This window comes from Pimephales promelas, chromosome 19 (genome assembly GCF_988280905.1).
Source record: "Pimephales promelas chromosome 19, fPimPro1.hap1.1, whole genome shotgun sequence".
Taxonomy (NCBI): domain Eukaryota; kingdom Metazoa; phylum Chordata; class Actinopteri; order Cypriniformes; family Leuciscidae; genus Pimephales; species Pimephales promelas.
The window spans coordinates 25,662,261-25,684,992 of NC_142787.1; the positions used below are offsets into that span (position 1 = coordinate 25,662,261).

The following is a 22,732-nucleotide window of genomic DNA, read 5'->3' on the forward strand; positions in this document are numbered from 1 at the left end:
ATGTGTAAATGTGGCCTTAATGCAGCCCATTCTCATATGTGTGGCAGTGTCTTTCTCTGTAAAATCCCTGACTTCTTTCTGTACCCCCCGAGACAGGGGGAGAAAGAGGCCGATGTGCTTATGGATGACTAAAACAAAGCCAGACTTCATCCATGAACATTAATCTGAAATCTGCACAAGACAACAAGACAACAAGGATGTCAGGTAGGATAATGATTGGTAAAACCATCTCAACATCTAAAATGGAGCACATGAGAAGAACATTTGAGAGAAAGATGGTGAAAATGGCAGAAGTTAACGGTCAAAAAATTACGTTCATCAGCTTTAGACTTGTAGGAGAGAAACATTTGCGTTACTGTTTGCAAGGCCTATATGAGTCATAAGAATGCAATTTAAGTGTCTTTGAGACAATATTTTAGGTATATGCGATTCATTAAAATGGATAAATGTTCCAAATAAACTGATGTTATCTATTTATCAAAAAATCCTAAAAAAGTGTCACAGTTACCACAACTGGTTTTCAAAATTGATAATAATCAGAAATGTATCTTCAGCAGCAAATCAGCATATTAGAATGATTTCTGAAGAATCATGTGACTGGTGTACTGATGCTGAAAATCCAGTGTTGCCATCCGAGAATAAATAACACACACATATATATATATAAAAATAAAATGATTATTTGATATTGTAATGTAACTGTTTTACTGTTTTCGATTAAATAAATCTTGGTACAGTCAAAAACATTTAAAAAATCTTACCGACCCCAAACTTTTGAATGGTAGTGTATGTATTGTTAAATGGAGTCTAGATGTTAAAAATCAACTCTTAATGTTTCTTTGATTTATGTATAATAAAACAGAAGTATCGAAATGCATTTCGTCAAAGTGGAGAGATGCAAGTATGAGAAGTGATGTTCACACATAAACATTAAAAATAGCAATCTTGATGATGAAATTATAATAAGCAGGAGCATACATTTTGTGTTAATGAGAGTTGATGGTACAGAACATAAACAGACAATTATAACTAATTTCAGTCAACACATAAAATCACAGAGGTTACAGAGGAGATGCTTCTTAGAAAAATGATAAGCTTGGTCCTACAGAACTCTTAAAGGGATACTCCACCCAAAAATGAAAATTCTGTCATCATTTACTCGCCCTCAAGTTGTTGGAAACCTGTATGAGTTTATTTCTTCTGCTGAACACAAATTAATATATTTTGAAGAAAATGATCGTTTGAAGAAATCATCGTTAGAAGAAAATAAATTTTCATTTTTGGGTGGAGTATCCCTTTAAGATAAGACAAAGTCTAATTTAACTTTAGTTGTTGCTACTTTGTTACATTAATTTAAAAATAGACAATTAAAAAATTATATGTTCATTTTAAAGCTAAGCAAGCCATTTGTAGGAAAAGCTTTTACACACTTGTAAAGCTTCAGAAATCTCTCCATTGTAAACTCTCATGCTTTTAACAATTCATAATCATTGTCAAAAAAGACTTTTTTTTTTTTAATTATTAGGGGGCTCAGGTGTACCTCAGGGCGGATCCTTTGGGTGTGGCTACTCCATAGCCCTTTGAGTCCAGGTTTCCTCCCACCTTCATGGTGTCACATGGTTTGCGCTGTTCAATGTATTCATTCATAGTGGATTCCAGCAAATAAGCATACTTCCCTTTGGACTTCCTCACCCGCACGACACCGTCATCTGTCGTCTTCACAAATACAGAAGGCTCTGCAGACTTCATGTAGGACCACATCTTCTCAAATACTGCGATCTTTGATCTCTGAGGAAGGGGGTTATAATGAAGTCAGGTTAAGAAGTCAGATGTTCTGTGTTTGCCTCAAAATGTTTTGTGTACACGATGCATTGATCAAAAGTTATAGTTTAAAAGAACTGCTGTTTTGTACCATATTTAATACACTACAGTTTAGGGTTATTTTAAAAAAAATATATATTACTTTTATTCTGCAAGGATGCATTAAGTTGATCAAAAGTGACAGTAAAGACTTTCATAACTTCATAACTTTACACCTATACCGTTTATTATTTTAAATAAAAGCCTCTTTTTTAAACTTTCCATACCTCAAAGAATTCTGAAAAAATTATCACGATTTCCACAATAATGTTAAGTAGGGCTGTTTTTAACACTGATAATAATAAGAAATGTTTCTTGAGGAGCAAATGTTGAAAATTCAGTTTTGTCACGACAGGAACAAATTGCATTTTAAAATATATTAAAATAAAAATAATTAAAAAAAACAGTTATTTTAAATTGTAATACTATTTCAATATATCACGTTTTTTACTGTATTCTTGATAAAATATGTGCAGCCTTGGTGAATATAAGAGACTAAAAAATCTTTAACTCCATAACTTTTAAATGTAGTGTACATGAATAAGGTTTGAAAGATGTTGAATATAATTGAATAACATCTTAAAACATCAATTTCTGGCTTACTGTAGCAAATTTACCACGTGAAACAGACATAGACTGAAGGTGTCCTTCTTTCTTTTTTTTTTTTTTACATTTCTAAACTTGAATTTAAAATACACAAAGTACCTGATATTGTGGTCCTTCAGTGTGTCAGTTCAGGACATTTAGAACAATTCTGTTTGTATTATTGGTGTATGGATAAAATGTGCAAAAAATTTACCTTTAGGGCACCAAAAGCTTCTCACCATGGTAGTACCCTCATATTTATAACTTATCTTCTCTAAAGGGTGCATATTAATACTTTAGAGGTCAATATTGGTATATTGAAGTATTAATAAGCACCTTTTAGTGGTAGATAAGGTACAAAGCTAAGGCACAATCTTTGAGAGTACTGATAAAAGCAAAAATTTTGCACATTTTGAATAAGAGTATAGTAACATACTTTTTCTCTTACCCTGAAGAACTCTTTGGTGGATCCTCCATCTAGAGTTCCATAAGCAATCTCTGTTTGCTTAGCTAGATCCTCGGCACTCTCAATGGGTGACACCATCCTTTCCACAGTGAGGAAGGCAGCCAAGTTGGCTGTGTACGAGGAGATGATAATCAGAGTGAAGAACCACCATACACCTCCAACTATCCGACCAGAGAGAGACCTGGTGGGGGTACAGTTTTACAAACAGGTGTTTAATTGTCTGGAATATTGCAGTGATCCCTATCAAATTAGACTTATAATGAAGTGTCTGAATTTTAATATGCTTTCCATTTCTAGCTGTGCACACAGTGGAAAGATAAAAGACTTTATCAGCAGGCATAAATGATGAAAAAGTCTTCTTATTGGCTAATCTAGTCATAAATCAGATCTGGATCAGAGTTTAAACAAAAGTAAAGTCATTTACAGTCTTTGTATGGCAGAATTTAATTATCATCACAGCTCAAAATGTCTGAAATATCACCTTTGAGCTTAATAAACAGACCGGGGGACTGCTGAAGTTATAATAAAATGTCTTTGTAATATATAATTGTGTTTCTCTCCTGAAAAGGAGCTACTGTAGTAAAACTGATCCTGAAACTGAACAGTCTATGGTAGTCAGTATACAAGAAAAATTCCCAGTACTTTGAAAGTACATGTTTTAAGATGGTATTTTTCATTTTGAATATATTAAATTGTGCAATAACATTAACATCAAACATGATTGAAATTGAGAAAACAGCTTGTTTTCATGGATTCAGACAAGTAATGCACAAGCCAGCTTTTTTATGCTGAGTAAATTAAAAGTATGAAACTTAAAAAATAAAATAAAAAAAATAGTTAAAAATTAAAAGTTGACTTTTGCTTGTATAACTAACAACAACAATAATAATAATAATATTTTAAAAACATGATATAACCCCTCATGCTCTTTTTCCACAAGAAATGACTTGGTTTAATCTGTGACCTCTCGATGCCTCGATGTCTACTAATCTACGTAACTGTCCTCAAATGTTAAAAACATTATGCTCCGTCTTAAATTTAATCAAAGATCCAGTTCTGCCAAGCTTGCACTAAAGTTCTGCTTTCCAATACCTGCTGCGCACAATTCCGCAACATTCTCTTCACAGCCTCCAATGATATTATCAGTTATATTAAAGGTGCCGATAAAGCACTTTGAATTTTTATAGGGAAGCAAAATGTCCTGCATTACAAAGTTGTTGGAACATTGTTGGAATGTTAATAGATCCAAGAGTTCATGCAGAATTATAGTTCATGCTTTCTAATAAAAGTCTGCATTCCACTTAACTGCAATTAACAGAACTATGCCTTCTATTATCTTTGAAAAAACAGCACACATTTACCTTTAGCATGTAAGTTACTTTAACATTTAACTTTTAGCAAGTAAAATGGATATCGGTTAATTGTATAATGCAGGGAAATTACTCGAGAGGGACTTAACTTTTGTAAAAGATTATTTTATCAAAAATACATTAAACAGTAATATTCGTGAAATGTTAAAATGATATGTTCCTTCATAAATCATTTTATTTTGCTGAATTGATTTGCTCTTATTTCTTGAAACATTTTTTTTATTATCACTGTTTAAAACAGCTACTTCATATTTTTGTTGAACAAAGAACAGCATTTATTTGAAACAGAAATATTCTGAAACATTATAAATGTCTTTACTGTAATATATATATTTATATATATAGTTAACAAAAAAGTGTAACAAATAAATTCAAATTCCACCTCTCAAAAATTATGGGTCTGTCTCGACTTTCTACCTACTTCAGCTTAAACCGTCTCTCTTTCTGGTGTTCTCTGCTCATCTTTCGTCTCTCTCTCTCTCACCAGACATGTCTTCCTATTTTCGCACATCCGCTCAGCTGTTTTGTGAGGTACGTCCACCTTTGTAACAAAAGTCAGTATTGCGTTTGCAAACAAAATTGTCGCCATAAAATCGTAATTTTTTGAAAAAGTCAAATCTTAAAAAAGCAGAATAGCCAAAGGATATCTGTATCTGCATATGCGAGATGTCATATAACACCTTTAAGAAACTATTACGAGGCTTTAAAATATTTGAACACACACAACTTGCTCATTAGAAGAATACCATGCAAATCCCCTAATGAACACTCAAAATGAATTATCAATCTAATCCGTAGAATATGGGTCACTCCTACACTGAAAGCAAAGTAAAAGGTTCTTCTCATGGAAAAACACTGTTTCAAACACATTCAACCACGTCTCCATGGAGACACGACGATCCACAATAGAGCTGTAACTAAAAATAATAGTCTCCTTGTCGTTCTACATTGTAATGCAGCAAAATGTCCGTTCCATTACAGAAACTGTGAAGCGCGCTGTTGGGAACGTTGTGACATGCTGATCATCTCTTGGTACTTCGGTGTCACAGTTCCGTTAAACACTGCAGAACATTTCCAAACACTCAGAATGGCAAGGTCACCTCGACAGTGGGAAAGGCCCGAGCAAGACCTCCCTGCAGGCTCCTGTGTATGTGTGTTTGTATTGTGAAATTACACTAATGTGCTTGTGACCTAAACGTAATGTGTATGTGACCTGCTAGTGTCATTGTGTATTGAAGTGTTTGTAAACCGGAGAGTATTTTTGTATGGGGGGAAAGGGAATCTGGACGAAGCTGAAGTGACAGTCGGAGGCCCGCGGGAGGAAGGGGGCACCATGGCGCCTGGGTTGAACTCGCTGAAACCCTGATGGTCTGACCCCGCATAAACACAGACACAAAGACACACTCCACATCTCAAATAATTTTCCTAAGGCACACAACATGTATCGCTTCCTCGGGGTACTCTATTTCTCTGTCTCACAACACACACACACACACTTCTCGGTGCTCATATCCTGGAGTGCTCTTGGTTTATTCTTCAGCAGGTGTGAACAGACAGATCACTGCCTTCAGGCCAATTTAACTCATTGGAAAATTCATTGGGCCTTTATGTGACAGCTTTCTTTGAAGTCACGTCTACACCATCCCCCATGGTGAGTACTCTTCATACCAACACTCTTAGAAGAAATGGTTCTATTTAGAACCAGAAATGGTTCCATCCCCCACTTCATATATGGAACTCCAAAATGGTTCTATATAGAACCTTTTATAAAAGGTTCTATTGGCCAAGTATGGAACCCCAGAGTTCTATATAGAACCCAGAGGAACCATTTTTTAAGAGTGTATAGAACCTTTTAGGGGTTCCAAATACATAGCGCTGATAGAACCTTTTCAGGTTCTATATAGAACCTTTTCTTCTAAGAGTGAAGATTCACAGTAGTAGTTCAGTAGAGGTCATTCTGTCTACAGTAATGAGGGCACTGGGTTTTATTGGTGAAAAAACTGACATCTGTGGTCTAACTGACATCGTTAAAAAACAAAATACGTTACAGCACACAAGATGTGTGTTCAAATAAAGCACACATCTCTCTGCAGACGAACACAGGCGGTTTCAATTAACAGGTGGTTTTTAGCAGTCAGAATCTGAAAAAGTTCCCATAAGCATACGGTTTACATAGCCTAGCTGTTGCAACACTCAAATGATGCTACAGTGTTGATGCAAAGTGGACGTGACAGTGATAGCAGTGAATTATATGCATAGTAAACAGTCTGCAATTCCCACTTCTGGGTGAACCACTAAAAAAGGAGCAGCAATCATACCGTGTGTCGAGTTCATTTATAAACCATCGGAGCTGTGTCAGGCTGCTGGGCGTCAGCAATTCTCTACTCACATTTTGCGCTTGCTAATCGTCTGTGCCATCTTCTCATGAGTTCAGATTACGGCACACAGCTCGAACCGAGTTAATTGCTTTGATTGCCCGTGTCCTTACTGTAGCTTCTCTATTTGCTACCTGTCTCTAGAGATGTCAAAGAGACTTTGTTTTTGGCACCTTTATAAGAAATAATGAATTAATGAAATCCCTTCATAAGCACCTCATCAGAAACTAATCAGAATCAGAAAGGCTAGATGAGGTAACTGGGATTTTTATGAAGCAATGGCACAGACGAGTTGGAGTGAATAACAATGTGAACAGTCAGAGCTCTAGAGTGGCAGCTCTGACATTTGTCGAGGACAAACACATTTTCTGTCAGAGATAAATACTGTAAGCACCCTGGTGCCTTCTGTCTGGCCAACACAATCCTCATTACCAAAACACTCATGCCAAATAACTTTCTTTTTTTTTTTTTCTTTTTTTTTTGTAAATAAAGGATTCTGAGATGGTTGACAAATAGCCTCACATTACAAAAAACACACAACAAACAACTTTATGTAAAACCATAACCGCCGGTTTCATAGACAAGACTTGAAGGGTTAGTTAGACCTGACGTCATTATTCATCTTTGGAACACAGTTTAAGATATTTTAGATTTTATGTTTCCAGGAAAAATATCTACTGTTTTGAACTCCTCCTAGACGGTTACTCCGATTTTCACGAAAATGGAAACAGATCACCTTTAGACAGTGAAAACAAAAAGTTATGGAATTCAAGTTAGATTTTATGTAGCGCTTGCAAAAACAGACTTAAGGCTGTATCTCCACAGCGCTTTAACATATTCATCAAATGACCTGAGGCAACATGCTGTGTTTCAGTGCAGCGCCACCTACTGGTCTGGAGATATGACAATGAAATTTTTGCTTATAACGATTTGTCCAAAAATAATAAAAGGGGATACTTGTTAGATTCAGGGTGTCGTGCCGTGTCGACTACTATCTAATTTTCCAATATCAGACATTAAAAATTTTGTACTAAAATGCAGTATTTTATGAACGCATGAACGTATTGTTACAAAAATTGGTATGGGTCATCAATACAATGCCCTGAAGGAGCCTGAGAGGTTTTGAACCAGCGCCACCTAGTGGTAAAATTAATTTTACAATTGCTTATAACTCTGGGTGTGGTTGACTTATTTTCAGGCAGATCCCCTTAGATTCCTGAATCACTGCCGAGTCCAACGATAACAAACATGGTTGTGATTTAGCGCTTAAAATATCTTCCAAATCGGCGACTTCAGAAAAATTGTGTGGAATATTGTGTCATTTTGATTCCTTTATTATTCAAACGTGTATTTAATCTTTCTTTCTCTTGGATTAAAAATAAGTATGTTTTGTTCATTCTGTGTTCATTCTCATCTGAACTTCTATTCATTTTGAGTTCATTGTCCCCTGTATTTCTGAACCAGCTGTTTTTTTCATGTATGTTCAATTTCTGCTGTTTTTTCAGCTGCATGAAAGACTGGTCATGTTTCCTTATCACGGTCTAAAACACTTAGGTAAAAAATAACATGATGATTCAGTTCCATGTTAATTCAATCTAAGACTCACGCATTGATCACGTATCACAGAATTTCTAATGATTTTATAATGGCCCCATTCCTACCCAGAACTTCAGCATTCCTCCTTTAGCTCAAAGGGGAGGTGAAGAATTTTTCCATGGAAGTCCTCAGCTAGCATGGAGAAACACTGTCAAGCTGAGTGCTCTGACTCAGACAATCACATCTGTCATGAAACGCTCTCTGGCAGTGTAATCTAATTTGAGTGTGTTGCTTCCTTCCCTCAAGCCAAGGATATACATGTCCAACCAAAATGTCAAACACTAGCAGAGGAGCCAGCACACCCAGAGGCTCAAGGCCAATCTGCACATAATGAGGCTAGAAGACCCTATCAGGGGTGTCAGCACTAGCCTAACCATTGGTTACGGTTATGCTTTCCTCATGACTAATGCTAAAAAAAAATTGTGAGAACAAGCTTCAGTTCAGTCAAAGAGACAGGGCAGAATCAAATAAGATGCCTGGAGTAGAAAAGTCAGGAAATTCTGAACCTCAGGATGATTCCTACATCGGACAATTCCACAGAATCATGGGACAAACAGAGAAAGGTTTACTACAACTGCAAAACAAAGACCTTGAGCAAAATTTGAGAGGTAGAGATACAAATACACTTTTTTTAAAATTTGTTTCATCTTTTTAGATGCATTAGCTATATGTTTTCAAGGCCTTAATTAATCAGGTTTTGGTTCTTTAATATTGAGTGCACCAATTAATGCCACCCTTTAGTGGCTCTGTCTTTTAAAATAATGTTTTAAATGTGTAGCTTAACAATTAGACAGCCAAAAATATCTAAAAATACATTTTCAAATATTTAAAATCACAAAACAATATTGGATAAACATAATGGCATATATAACATCGACATATTTATATTATAAAATAAAATACATATTTATATTATAAACAAACTACCATTAGTAGTAAATGTTATTGTTGTAGTACATTGATCATGTAGTAGTTAGTATATGTCATTATAATCGTTGTGTCAAAAAGCTGAAAAAAATATAGTTTTGCATATAGGTTATCAGACACCATAAAATCTGTATTTGTATTGGTCATGAAAAAAAAATCAGTCAATATCTAATCTTTACCTTCACTTCAAATAAAATAGTCTATCTTTATATATCCTGAGAATCTTTTCATCATGATGTGCATTTCAGATGTATTTCAGGGACGGTGTAATGCAGCAGGCGATTCAAGAGATCATATTTATTTTACAACCCATTTTCTCTCACACAGAGTATGAGACAAATGAAAAAGTAGCAGTGCAAGATGAAAAAATTATGACAATGCTGATCAAAATGGCTATTTTTTTCATCTCCACCTACCTTGGAGAGATATCACATCCTTGCTGCATAAAGGCTCCCAGGGAAAACCACAGGCTGTTGAAGATCCCAAACTCATTGTTGTGTTCAGGTTGCTTCTCCTGCTTCTCCTCTCGCTGATTCTGATTTTGACCGTGCTGATTTGGTGACTGGTTGGCCTCTGGTGATGATGGTTGGTTCTGGTTCTGGTTTTGCTGCTCCATTCCATCCTCTTCGTCATCTGCGTGCCACTCATAAGGACTGAATCGACTCACCAAGAATAGCACCACACTCACGCCAATGTAGGCAAACACAATACACATCCAGATCTCATACGCTAGTGGGTCCAGGAAGGAGAAGACGCCTGGCTTGGACTTGGTGGGCTTCTTGATCATGATGGATATACCTAAGCTCATGAAGGGCTTGGAGAAATCGATGACCTCCTCTCTGACCAAAGTGATGGTAAGAGGGGCGACAGCTACGTCTGCTTTCTACAAGACAATATGATAAAATTTTTAAGCATGGATAGGGTGCCCATTGACTTACAAGCATAACATTCATGTTTTCAACAGCTTCTCAAAAAGTGATGAAATCAAACATTCAGAATGTGTTTCACAATGCTTTGTGATCCAGTTTGCATACATCAAGGGTGTTCCTCTGTAGGTTTAGAAAATACTAGAATTACAAATCAAGTGCAAACCAACAAAAATATTTTCCACCATTTTAGAAGCAGCTGAACATATAAATAACTTCAAGTGTTATGAATCACTACAGAGTCAGTTCTACTCAATGCTGCATCCTCAAGAGATCCCTCGTATACTACGCTTCATAATAATGCCATATTTTCTTCAAGCAAAAGAGAAATCTAACAAACACTGCTCGACAACACTGAGCTGGAGTGTTCGCATTTAGCCCAATAAAGACATATAACATCTGACACCGCTTAGCATTCCAAAGCCACTAACGCTGCAGCCTTAGGGTAAAAATCCACTGAATAAGAAACGAAGTGCCTAGAAAAGCGAATCTTTTGTTTTGCTATTAGAAATTTGCCATTTGCCTTCGTTAGCAGTAATAAGACTTTGTTATGTTGCAAAATTGCCAGAGAGTCAGACATTGCACCAACATGCTCTGACAGTAGGGAAGTGATGAGACAAAAAACTTTTGTTCAACCTGAGGCACTGAGGTTCGGACACACCGTGTGCTGTTCTCTTTTCTACGGCACTCTTTGCCAGCTTTCTACTTATTTCGGAAAAGATTCCTGAAATGCAGCTTTAAGGCAAAGTGACTCTTAATGTACTGTATGCTAGAGACATGAATTCAATATGTCATGTCTGTAAAATAAAATATAATTAATTAAAATAAAATACAGACAAACACAAAAGGTTAAAATAATCAAATACATATAAATCCTTACCAGAAATGACAACAATAGATACTTACGCCATACACTAATTCTCCAACCATGCCATTCCACATCAATGTCTCGGCATCTCTGGCTCCATACTTTCCGTCCCCCACGAGTTCAAGCCTGTAGGAATAACCCACGTGCTTGGCGATCTCTGCAGCCAGCTCCACGCAATAACCCTCATATTTGTCATTCCCCACCAGCTGCTCATGATTCTTCTTCAGCATCACATATGGGGATTCCTAATGACGAACAACATGTTTCAGGTACAGGTTACTTCCCTTTCCAAATAGGTCTAGTTGTTTGGTTACTCCATGATTCAGACAGAGTAGCTGAAGAGGCTTGAAAGGAAATCTTGCATCAGCTACATCAAATGTTTTGTGCATATTTCTTGGCTAATAAATTATTGAAGAGTTGCATTTCAGCTCAGTCATATAGAATGCACAGAACAACATCAACAGAAAAAAACATCCAAAAACAATTTAGGTACATGTACAGTATATATATACTAGGGGTGTGACGACGAGACACTAAGCTCATGAGACGAGACGCGAGATCGGGTTCACAAGAACGAGACAGAATTTTTAAGAAATCCTCAATGACAAAATTTATGACTGGAAAAATAGTCTGCAGGTGCTATTTTAAATGTTTTAATTAATCTTAATGTAATTTCAGATCTACATTCGGAGTAGTAATTATCATATGGATTGAAAGACAACCATACCCAAGCACTGTAAAGGGTTTTGCCACAAACACAACTGACTGGCTCCTCTCCTCTATGATTTCACATGAGTCTCTTCAGACCTTACTTTACATCAATTATGAGCTTCTAGAACTTCTGATTGAGGCTGTGTGTGACCTCCTTTCCACAAATTGAACAAAGAAATAAAAACAGTGTTAGTCCAAACAATAAGTGCAACCATAAGTACTCTCTCAATATTCAAAGTGCTAAGAGGCTAAGAGCACAACTACAAGTACACAGCCTAGCATAAGATAGGTTTGATATTGGAAGACAGGTTATCGTATTTAGCCTAATTTGCATGCATCAGGGAGCTTGCGTTTTACTTTCACTTTCAAATTCGAATCAAATTCAAATTCGCGATCACTCGTACTCTGTGTATGTGGAGCGGTGGTGTGGAGCACGCATTCTACAAGATAAGACATTTATCAGACACTTAGGCTCTGTTGTGCAATGAATCCTCCGTCATGGTCTTTCTTGTTAGTCATCTCGCCTTGCTCTTGTCACGTGATTAGTGAACTGTGATTCCCGCTGCACTGTGTGCGACTCTGCAGGTCGTACTGGATAAGCAAAGAAGATGTTTACAATAGTTTACAATTAAGGCGACTGTTATCCAAGTGAAATTAAGTTAAAGTTTTTTACTACTATATAAAAAATAAAAAAGCAAAATGTTACGGTGTCATATTCTATGCTAATTTCACCCTCACGCTCTGTCATGGCGATATCGCGAGATAGCTTTTCCCCTCGGCGAGAAATCTCGTCATTTTTAATATTGTGAGATCTCGTGGCAAGAGATCTCGTTACACCCCTATTATATACATACATAAGTACATATGAAGAATTCAGATGCAAAAGCCTCTAAGTGCCATTGGAAATTTTCTTCTAAAATTATCATTTTTATCAAGCTTATATATTCAAGTTCAGTAATTTCACTTAAATGACAATTAATAGGTAATCCTCATTGCAATTTAAGAGAAATTACTGAACTTAAATATACAAGCTTGATGAAAATGATCATTTTAGAAGAAAATGTCAAATGGCACTTAGAGGCTTTTGCATCTGAACTCTTCATATATGAAATGTGTGACATGATTGTAAACTATGAACAACATAGGTATAGTAGTATAACAGTCTTGTAGGCTACTATAAAAAAAAAATCAATACTCCAGCTGCCTAACCACAGTCAAAGAAGACTCCTTAAGGGAAGTGGGTATTTCTTTTTGGAGTTCCAATGAAATAAGATTAATAGCCACTCAAAACTCTTGAGTCAAACCGTAATATGTCAGAACAGCGAACCCAGCATGGTTCAAAAGATTCACACTACCTCTCACCTTCCTGAGAGGATGGTGATTCACCCCAGAGGCAAAGAACAATCTATTCTGAGAGTGGGATCATGTGGTGACAATTTTTGTCGAATTTGCATCATTTCTTAGTATTAAACAAGTAATAACCAACCATGGGCAAAAAATATCACAATGTACACTGTGCCAGTAGTATTGTTAAGGCTTTTTATGTCTTTGTTGTATGCTCTTTGTGACTACAGAGTAAAATAGGAGTGAATATGGACCTGAAGGAGAGCAGCCCAAAACCTATTTTAAATATAACTGAAACCCATTTCAATCTTAGTTAAAAAAAAAGGTACTAACCACGGTTATTATAGTTAACTGAAACTAAAACCATAAAAATAATTATTGTTACTTGAAATAAATTATAAAACTTATTTTATTACAGCTAGATTATAATGCAGCATTTCTCATTATTTTGTTTAACTTGATTTACTGAAATAACTAAATAAAAATTAATATAAACTATATAATGTAGATAAAAATAAAAAAGCATTGAGTAAGACTCTATATCTCTAACTATATTCACAATGCTGACTTAAATATCCTTTACTTTAATTTTAAACTCACAATTACCCTTTATATTTTTACTTTGAGGAAACAAATATAAAATGCAAAGAGAGCTATATCTCATTTGTAATTTAAATGAACTGGTAACAATTCATAGCCTTGCAGAGCAATATAGATAACCGATGAAAAGAATTTGGGTTGAAACTTTGGATAACCAAAACAATCATGTTCATAATCCTGTTTAATGAGAACTGGTGAAAAAAAAAAAATCCACACTTCAGCTTAATGTTACTCACCTCAGGATCATGATGTGCTTACAAACAAAAAAAATGAAAACACGCACACCATTTCATCTTGATGACACTGATGACTTGTAATCCACACTCATCATGTGACACATTTCCAGATCAGAACAGAAAAAGTAAGAAGTCTAAAGAGACACAATGGCACTATCTTTTGAATTACGGTTTAAAAGAAAAATGGATAAAAAGCATAACTAACTGTAACTCTACTATCTTTTCATACCAACTCGAGATGCATTGAAAAACTTACCAGGATGGTAGTGACTACGTAGGTCCGGTTTTGCAGTCCGAACGTCTCATTGAGTACTGCGCTGTAAGTAGCTGTGTTCACATATTTCTCATGTTGGTTCCAGTAGCCCACCTGCATGCAGAAGGGATTAATATATCACAGCAGTGCATAGGAATTTCAGAGACACTATTTTTAGAATGATAAATATTCATATTGATGGCTTAAGAGGAGCTGTAATCACATGAAATGCATATACTGCTCTTAAAGCATTCCTGTGACTAACACTTCAATCGCTTTCACAACAGTCAGTGCTAAGTTTTAGGCACATCCTCAGGTTTATCATCACATCACAAATTTATGTCAGGAGAATGTCAAGCACTGATGCGTTTACAAATTTTGAGTGAGATGTAAGAATGTTCATTTATTGGCATGCATTGGTTAGTGTGAACCCCATTTGGGTACAAGCAGAGAAAAAAAATATTTGATTTACTTTCTTGGGTCCATTTGGGCCAAATTCCATCACACTGACAGTGAAATTGGTCCGATGTCCTTTGTCATTAAACTGAACATGTCCTGTAAGTCCTTCAAACTGCACCTACAGAGAGAATCACACATAATCGGATTGTTCAGAATTTCATTTTAGCACACACAGAACTTCACTAGGTGTAAAATCAGATTTACATTGTTGTACAAGAAGCCAAATGACAGTTATCTTTTGGCTGCGCTATTAATCAAAATAAAATTTAAATCGCCATATGGCTTAGGGCGATTAGCAAATCGCAAAGGCTGTGATTTAATTAAATATATATATGCACTTAATGTTTCAGATTGAAGCGCAGCACCGTGTGATTTATACAAAGTAGATTCTGCTCCACACAAACTCATCTTTGCATGTCCTCTGAGTTTGGGCTGCTTATAACATGCATTTGGGAACGTAACATGCACCAACTAAAAATAATCACAAGCTCAGCCAACTTGGAGCTTAAAAAAAAAAAACTTAACTATATTTTTCCCATTTCCCATTCTTTTGTGCATTTTAAATGCTGAATGGCCAGATCTGGGTGATCAAATAGGCTCTGTTCAAGCCCCTAAAAACTTTTGGTCTTGATTGAACCACCATCCCAATTAGAAAAGAAATGCTGACAAGGAGTTTGTCTAAAATGTTGGGCTGTAACTAATGATTATTTTGATAATCGATTAATCTGTCACTTATTTTTTCAATTAATTGATTTATCGGATGAAAAAATAAAAAAATGATTATACATTAAAAGATTTTTTTTAATGGCCAATGTTGTCTTCCAAACAATGTGCAATACAAAGCCTATGAAAACAAATATAGTGAATTTATGTAGGCTATGCTGTACATTATAAGCAAGAAAAGGGTTAAAATACAAACATTACATTCTAAACCTAAATACAACATAAAAAGCTATTAAATAAATTATAATGAAAAATGTTAACTTGTATGAGGTATAAAGAACACACATTCACTCTACATAGTAATTTTACTGTAATTGTAACTTTACTGTTAGTGCTCTCATAAATATGATTACTTATGTAACATGTAGAATTTTAAAACTACACTTAATTTCTAACAAAACATATTTAGTCAGATTTATTGCGATCCGTCTGTTTGATGCGTATGCACGCACCGGCGCTCGTTCATTGAAGTCTGTGAAGTATAACAAGACTCGCTTGCAGTCAGAATATGTTAAATGTAAATACTCGCGGGACTTTCAAACATGAACAGATAAGGATACAACCATAAAATGTAAGTTATAAATTGAGGAAAACAAGAGACTGGCTGATGTTTCCGAGCACAGCAGGCAGACGCCACTTTTTATTATCGATAATACTCGATTTGATCTATTAGCCTTACTAAAATGATTGCATTTACAAACAACATATCTTTGAATGCTTGCTGAGAATTTCATCAGTTAACCGATGAAACAAAAGCAGCTTGTGACTGCATAAACACGCTGAATCAAATTACTTTGGATGTTAAGATGACCCTGATGCTTTGTTTGTGGGCAGGTTATATAGAAGCGTATAGTGTGTTATTTCATCATTCGGTCCTAAGTCAGTAGAAATACAAGACCAGTTCTGAGATTTACAGGTCCACCGAACAAGTACCAGCTCTGGCATGAGAACTAGCATTATTTTGGTGTAAAAAGGGGGTTGGTTACCTGCTGTAAAGCTCTCTGAATGTCGATGCCCTGGCCCCAGGGTGCAGGAGGGTTAGCCAGACACTCTCCTGCGTTCCCTCTGCGAGATATATCGATGCGCTGCTTTCTCAGGTTCTGAAAAGCAGTGGCCATGACAGTCACCCCGTCATACGTGAGTGCTCCAGTGTACTGAGATGTTCCACAGACACGGTTTCAAATGAAAAGAAAGAAAAAAGAAAGAAATTTATTCACAACATTTGGATTTCACAGTGAGTATCTTGCCCTGCTGAAAAGACCCACATATGTTGGTATGTTTGTTTAGTATAAGTAGCAACATTCCCTTGATCAATCATCTTTACGTCTAAAATGCATTACTGTACCTAGGCTGGATCAAAATGGGTCTTTTCAGAAGGACAAGCTTTTTAAGTCCATCATGAGAACATTTACAGTTATATTTGTATATGACTCATATTTTTAAGACCTTGCTTTACCTTGAGCCTCCTTTTGGGACTTTTCAAGTCTTTACTGTCAAACTCCAGCCAGTCCTGTATTGTCCTGCTGACAGTAGGATTTGTGTAGTTCATGAGTTGGAAGCCTGTTACATTGGCACCTCCCTTCCTGAATTCTGTGAGATTAAGATCCAGAAATCCCTGAAGACAAACACATCAAAATCACCCTTTATTCACATTTTTAACATCCATTTATTCACATACCACTGTATAACATAGAAAGTTTTAGGAATACGTGTACTCTAATGAAAAAAGAATAAGCAAATGCAATAATTTTATTATCATAACTGTGTTAAGAAATGGATTCAGGGTATTATGTAAAGTGAGTTAGAATCTACTGCAGTGATAAGTAAAATTTAACAGAAAATAGCCAAATAGAGCTAAAAAACACAATATGAACCTATTATTAAAGTCAGAACACTTTTTAGACTTAGTTACATCCTCTTAGACTAAATCCTAGAAACATACCCAAGGGCTGTATGGTTATCAGTATAATATGACATGGAATCAGTGTTCGAGCTAATGATAGAGTGACTGACATGCATAGACATACATAGCATGCTGGGTAAATATCATATTATCGGTGTGATAACAGCTAATTGTATCTGTGTTTGTGTGTATGTTTGCTCATTTGGGTGTCCCATGCAGCGATGAACCCCAGGGGACTCTATCATGCAAAGTGTTGCATCCTTGCTGCTTTCATCATAATTGGTTATGGGATGATATCTTTTTTTTTATCATTGCTGAATAATGCACTTGGCAAAAGAGTGTTGCAGTGAGGACTATTTTCTTTTCTTCCCTCACAGAACCCAATTATAAATTTACAATGCTTCCTGTGAAGTCACAGTTCATGAGTGCTATATTACAGTTCCCTATCGAGGGAACTCAACACTGCGTCGATAAAATCGACTCTTTGGGGACGCTCCCTAAGCGTGCGCCTCTGAAGTATGAATGAAACTAATCCAATCATGATTGGTGTTGCGTCGTGACGTAACATGTGACGGCATACCCGGAAGTATAAAAGTGACGCTGTCACAACACACACTAGCTTTCGCTCTTCAGCAAGCGCTTTATGTTGAAACTGTTTGTCTTATTTGGTGTTGTTTGTCTTATTATTGAAAAGAATGGCCAGTGAGCAGTTCAAGAAGTGTGTGCATCCCTGCCCTCGTTACATCACGGGTGGGGACGCACACTCTCTTTGTGTGAATTGTTTGGGAGTGCAGCACGCACGGGCAGCTCTCGAGGGGGCTGCTTGTGAAATGTGTGAGGCTATGCCTATTAGAGTGCTGCGCTCCCGGCTGGCGTGCTTTGACGAGCACGGTCAGGCTCGCGTTCCCCAGGGTTCCGGTCCCGCATATGTCGCGATGCGGCGACTGAGATCCTGGGGTTCGCAGCGGGATCTGGCGGAGGAGAGTGAGAATGCTGAGGCATTTTCTCGCTCTCCATCGGCTGATCCCGCGGCCTCTGAGAGTGGTGTGGGAGCCCGCGCTGCGGTTTCTCCTGCCCGCGATCAGGTCCCGATGCTTGAGCTGTCTGCTTCTGAGGAAGTGGACGTGCTCAGCATTGATGCGGACGACCGTGATCTCAGCGCGCCATCACGCGGCCTGAATTATGAGGAGCTGGTGGAGGTTGTGACGCGCGCTGTGGCCAGACTAAACATCAGCTGGCCACAACATGAGCAGGAAACGCAAGTCACAAGTAAAATGGACGAGCGTTACCTGCAGCGCAGGTCACAGCCTCACCGCCGGGGTCTGCCGTTTTTCCCCGATCTCCATAAAGAGATCGCGAGATCGTGGGAAAGACCGCATTCGTCCCGTATTTCGAGTCCCAGTATAATAGATTACAGCAATGTTGTGGGGGCTCGAGATATGGGATATGGGAAGATGCCGAAGGTGGAGGAGGCTTTAGCGAGCTATCTCTCTCCCGAATCGGCGTCTTCCCTAAAGACCCCGGTGTTGCCTAGTAAGCCCTGCAGGGAAACATCTGCATTAGTGGGCAGGGCTTACATGGCGGCGGGTCGGGCTGGTTCATGTCTGCACTCGATGGCGATTTTGCAGGCATACCAGGCCGACCTCCTGAAAGATTTGGATGAGGGGGAGGGGCCTACTCCTGAGGACATCGCGGAGTTGAGGAAGGCCGCAGATTTGTCTCTCCGGGCCACTAGGGAAGCAGCCAGCGCTATTGGCCGCTCTATGGCGGCCATGGTGGCCACGGAGAGGCATCTGTGGCTGAACTTATCTGGAATTAAAGAAAAGGATAGGTCTTTCCTGCTGGATGCGCCGCTTTCGGCTTCTGGCCTGTTCGGCGACGCCGTTAATTCGGTTGTCGACAGGTTTCAGGAGTCGAGAAAACAATCTGCGGCGTTCCAGCAGTACCTCCCCCGGAAAGCGAAGGCCAAATCTAGTAGGGTGGGGCAAAGCGATCAGCCCCAGCCATCAGCCAGCTCCTCCCACAGGGCAGAGCAGAAGGAGAGCGTTTCCTCTAGAGCCCCCCCTCCGGGGTCTTGGCAACAGAGGAAACGCTCCCAAAAACCGAAGTCCTCCGGCCAGAGGGGCGACCTGAGGGACGTCATTCAGGCTAGGAGGACTTCGGAAAAGAGGTCCTAGCCACGGCAGGACTTCAGAGGGCTGCCCCCTCCGCAGTGAGTCAACCGAGGTTGTTCTCGCAGCGGGGCCCTCTAGGAAAGGATGCAGGCCCGCCGTTAACAGCGTTTCGGGCCGCATCAATTTCCAGCGAAAAGACGATTTTAAAACATCGGCTATGGTCGCAGGGACCGAATCGACTACAGCCTGCCAATATTCAGCTTCAGGTAGTCGAAGAGAATACCCTGAAGACACCAGAGGCCAGCCTCGAGAGGCTGGTACCCTTAGTAGATTTTGTAGAGGGATGGTATCATCTTCCCAACATATCTCCATGGGTCCTGCAGATAATACGAGTTGGGTACAGACTGCAGTTCGCGCACCGCCCCCCCAAGTTTTCTGGGGTGGTGCTCACTGCGGTGGTCCCAGAGCAGGCTCAGGTGCTGGAACAAGAAGTACAGACTCTGCTGTCGAAAGGAGCCATAGAACGTGTTCTTCCGGTAGACAGGGAGTCTGGGTTTTACAGCCGGTACTTTATAGTTCCAAAGAAGGATGGGGGGTTAAGGCCAATTTTGGATCTCAGGGTGTTGAACCGGTCTCTGAGAAGGTTCAAATTCAGAATGTTGACCATTCCAACAATCGTGAATCAAATCAGGTCCGAGGACTGGTTTGTCACGATAGATCTGAAAGACGCCTATTTTCACATCTCCATCCTTCCATGTCACAGGAGGTACCTGAGGTTCGCTTTCGGGGGCGAAGCATACCAATATCGGGTTCTTCCGTTCGGCCTAGCACTCTCTCCCCGCACATTTACCAAGTGTATGGACGTGGCCCTTGCTCCATTGAGACTTCAGGGGATTCGGGTATTGAATTATCTCGACGACTGGCTTATTCTGGCCCAGTCTCGGGAGATGGCAGTTCGGCATCGAGATGTCGTTCTTGGCCATATTCAAAAATTGGGGTTAAGACTCAATTTGAAGAAGAGTGTGCTAGTACCGTCCCAGGGCACGACCTTTTTGGGAGTCGTGTGGAACTCGATTACAATGCAGGCACGTATGTCTCCCGCACGTATCGAGTCAATTCTGGCGATGGTATCCAGGGTGAAGCTAGGCCAGGCCGTCACTGTGAAACACTTTCAAAGGATGCTGGGCCTCATGGCAGCGGCATCCAACATTATTCCTCTGGGCCTCCTTCACATGAGACCCCTCCAGTGGTGGTTGAAGACCAAGGGGTTCTCACCCAAAGGGAATCCGTTCCGTATGATCAGAGTAACGCGCAAGTGCCTTCAGTCTCTGCAAATATGGAAGAAGCCTTGGTTCCTATCCCAAGGGCCAGTGTTGGGGGTGTCATGTCGCCGGGAAACCGTTTCGACAGACGCCTCCCTTACTGGCTGGGGCGCGGTCATGGACGGCCGCTTTGCCAGGGGTCTGTGGCAGGACCATCATCGCACTTGGCATATAAATTGCCTGGAAATGATGGCTGTGTTCAGGGCTTTGAGGAGCTTCCTCCCAGACCTCAAGGGTCGCCACGTCCTAATACGGACGGACAATACGTCAGTGGTGGCCTATCTGAACCGACAAGGGGGACTCAGATCGCGCCCTCTGTGCAGACTGGCGCATCAGATTATCCTTTGGTCCCAGGGGAAGATATTGTCAATAAGGGCAATGTACATCCCAGGGGTTCAGAATCGGGGAGCAGACATCCTGTCGAGGCAGGGGCTGAGGCCCGGGGAATGGAGACTTCATCCGGAGGTGGTGAAGTCGATATGGGAGAGGTTCGGACCGATGGAAGTGGATCTGTTTGCGTCTCGAGAGACGTCCCACTGTCCACTTTGGTTCTCCCTCTCACATCCAGCCCCGCTGGGGTTGGATGCCATGGTACAGGCTTGGCCGAAGCTTCGCCTGTATGCTTTTCCCCCGATCGCTCTGCTCCCAGGGGTCCTGGAGAGGGTCCGTCAAGAGGGCATCAGTCTACTTCTGGTTGCCCCGAGATGGCCGACACGAGTATGGTTCTCGGATATAATATCACTCCTCATAGCTCCGCCGTGGCCGATTCCTCTGAGGAGGGATCTATTGTCTCAGGCGGAGGGCACAATCTTCCACCCTCGCCCAGAGTTGTGGAAGCTGTGGGTCTGGCCTCTGAGGGGGTTCAGTACCTGAATGCTGGCTTATCAGCTGAGGTGGTTGAAACCATACTTAGCTCTAGGGCTCCATCTACCAGGAGATTATATGGCCTCAAGTGGAAGGTGTTTCTCACTTGGTGTGAAGAACGAAGGTTGGATTCAGTAAACTGCCCAGTGGCTTCAGTTCTGGAATTCCTTCAGGATCGTTTCTCTGCGGGTCTCTCCCCGTCCACTCTTAAGGTGTACGTGGCTGCCGTTTCGGCTTTCCACGCGCCAGTAGATGGTGGACCTCTGGGGAGGCACCAATTGGTCATTAGGTTTCTCCGTGGTGCTTGGAGGATGAGGCCGGCGACCAGGTCCAGGGTTCCTGCCTGGGACCTGGCGATAGTTCTGGAAGGGTTGTCCCTCGCTCCCTTCGAACCTTTAGAGTCGGCTTCGCCTAAGGACTTAACGCTAAAAATGGTCTTTCTCTTAGCGATTACCTCTCTTAAGAGGGTGGGAGATCTCCAGGCCCTGGCGGTAACGCCAGCTTGCTTGGAGTTTGCCCCTGGCAAAGTAAAGGCCTTTTTGCACCCGAGTCCGGGCTACGTGCCTAAAGTTCCTTCGAGTACGGCTCGCTCTGTAGTCCTTCAGGCATTCCATCCTCCACCTCATGTGTCGGCGGAAGAAGAGAGGCTTCACTTGCTCTGCCCCGTCAGAGCTTTGAGTGTATACCTGGAAAAGTCTGCTTCTTGGAGAAGATCTGACCAGTTGTTAGTATGCTTTGGGTCACCTAAGAGGGGGCTCCCGGCGACCAAACAAACTATAAGTAACTGGATTGTCCAGGCTATTACTGAGGCTTACAAGGTGCGCGGGGTTCCTTCACCTTTGGCCTTGAGGGCTCACTCGACTAGAGGCATGGCTTCCTCTAGGGCCCTTCTGTCGGGAGTACCTCTGCAGGAGATTTGTGAGGCAGCCGGCTGGGCTACCCCGCATACTTTCATCAGGTTTTATAGTCTCAACCTTCCCAGTACGCCCGGTGCACACGTACTCGGCCCTTGCTGAGTGCCTAATCAGTTTCACTCTGGGGCGGGTCTGTTCGGTGCGTGGCCTAGTGGGTACTCATTCCCCAAAGAGTCGATTTTATCGACGCAGTGTTGAGTTCCCTCGATAGGGAACGTCTCGGGTTATGACTATAACCCTTGTTCCCTGAGAAGGGAACGAGACACTGCGTCGTGTTGCCACGCCCCTTTTTTAGACCCTTGAGCGTCTTGCTTCA

General features: G+C 40.1%; 1 protein-coding gene across 3 annotated transcripts in view; it reads right to left on the bottom strand.

Moving 5' to 3' along the window:
- The window catches only part of gria1b (glutamate receptor, ionotropic, AMPA 1b), a 51,190-nt gene that overhangs the window by 6,502 nt on the left and 21,956 nt on the right, over positions 1 to 22,732 (bottom strand). For all 3 annotated transcript variants that reach the window (XR_016147856.1, XM_039693883.2, XM_039693885.2), the window contains exons 6-13: positions 16,756 to 16,914; positions 16,286 to 16,453; positions 14,590 to 14,694; positions 14,121 to 14,231; positions 11,012 to 11,218; positions 9,596 to 10,062; positions 2,894 to 3,092; positions 1,541 to 1,788 (exon numbers count right to left, since the gene is read on the bottom strand). Coding sequence is in view for 2 of the 3 variants with exons in the window: in XM_039693883.2 (XP_039549817.2) it covers positions 1,541 to 1,788; positions 2,894 to 3,092; positions 9,596 to 10,062; positions 11,012 to 11,218; positions 14,121 to 14,231; positions 14,590 to 14,694; positions 16,286 to 16,453; positions 16,756 to 16,914 (1,664 nt within the window). In the remaining variant the exon portion in view is untranslated. The remainder of the gene's footprint in view (positions 1 to 1,540; positions 1,789 to 2,893; positions 3,093 to 9,595; positions 10,063 to 11,011; positions 11,219 to 14,120; positions 14,232 to 14,589; positions 14,695 to 16,285; positions 16,454 to 16,755; positions 16,915 to 22,732) is intronic.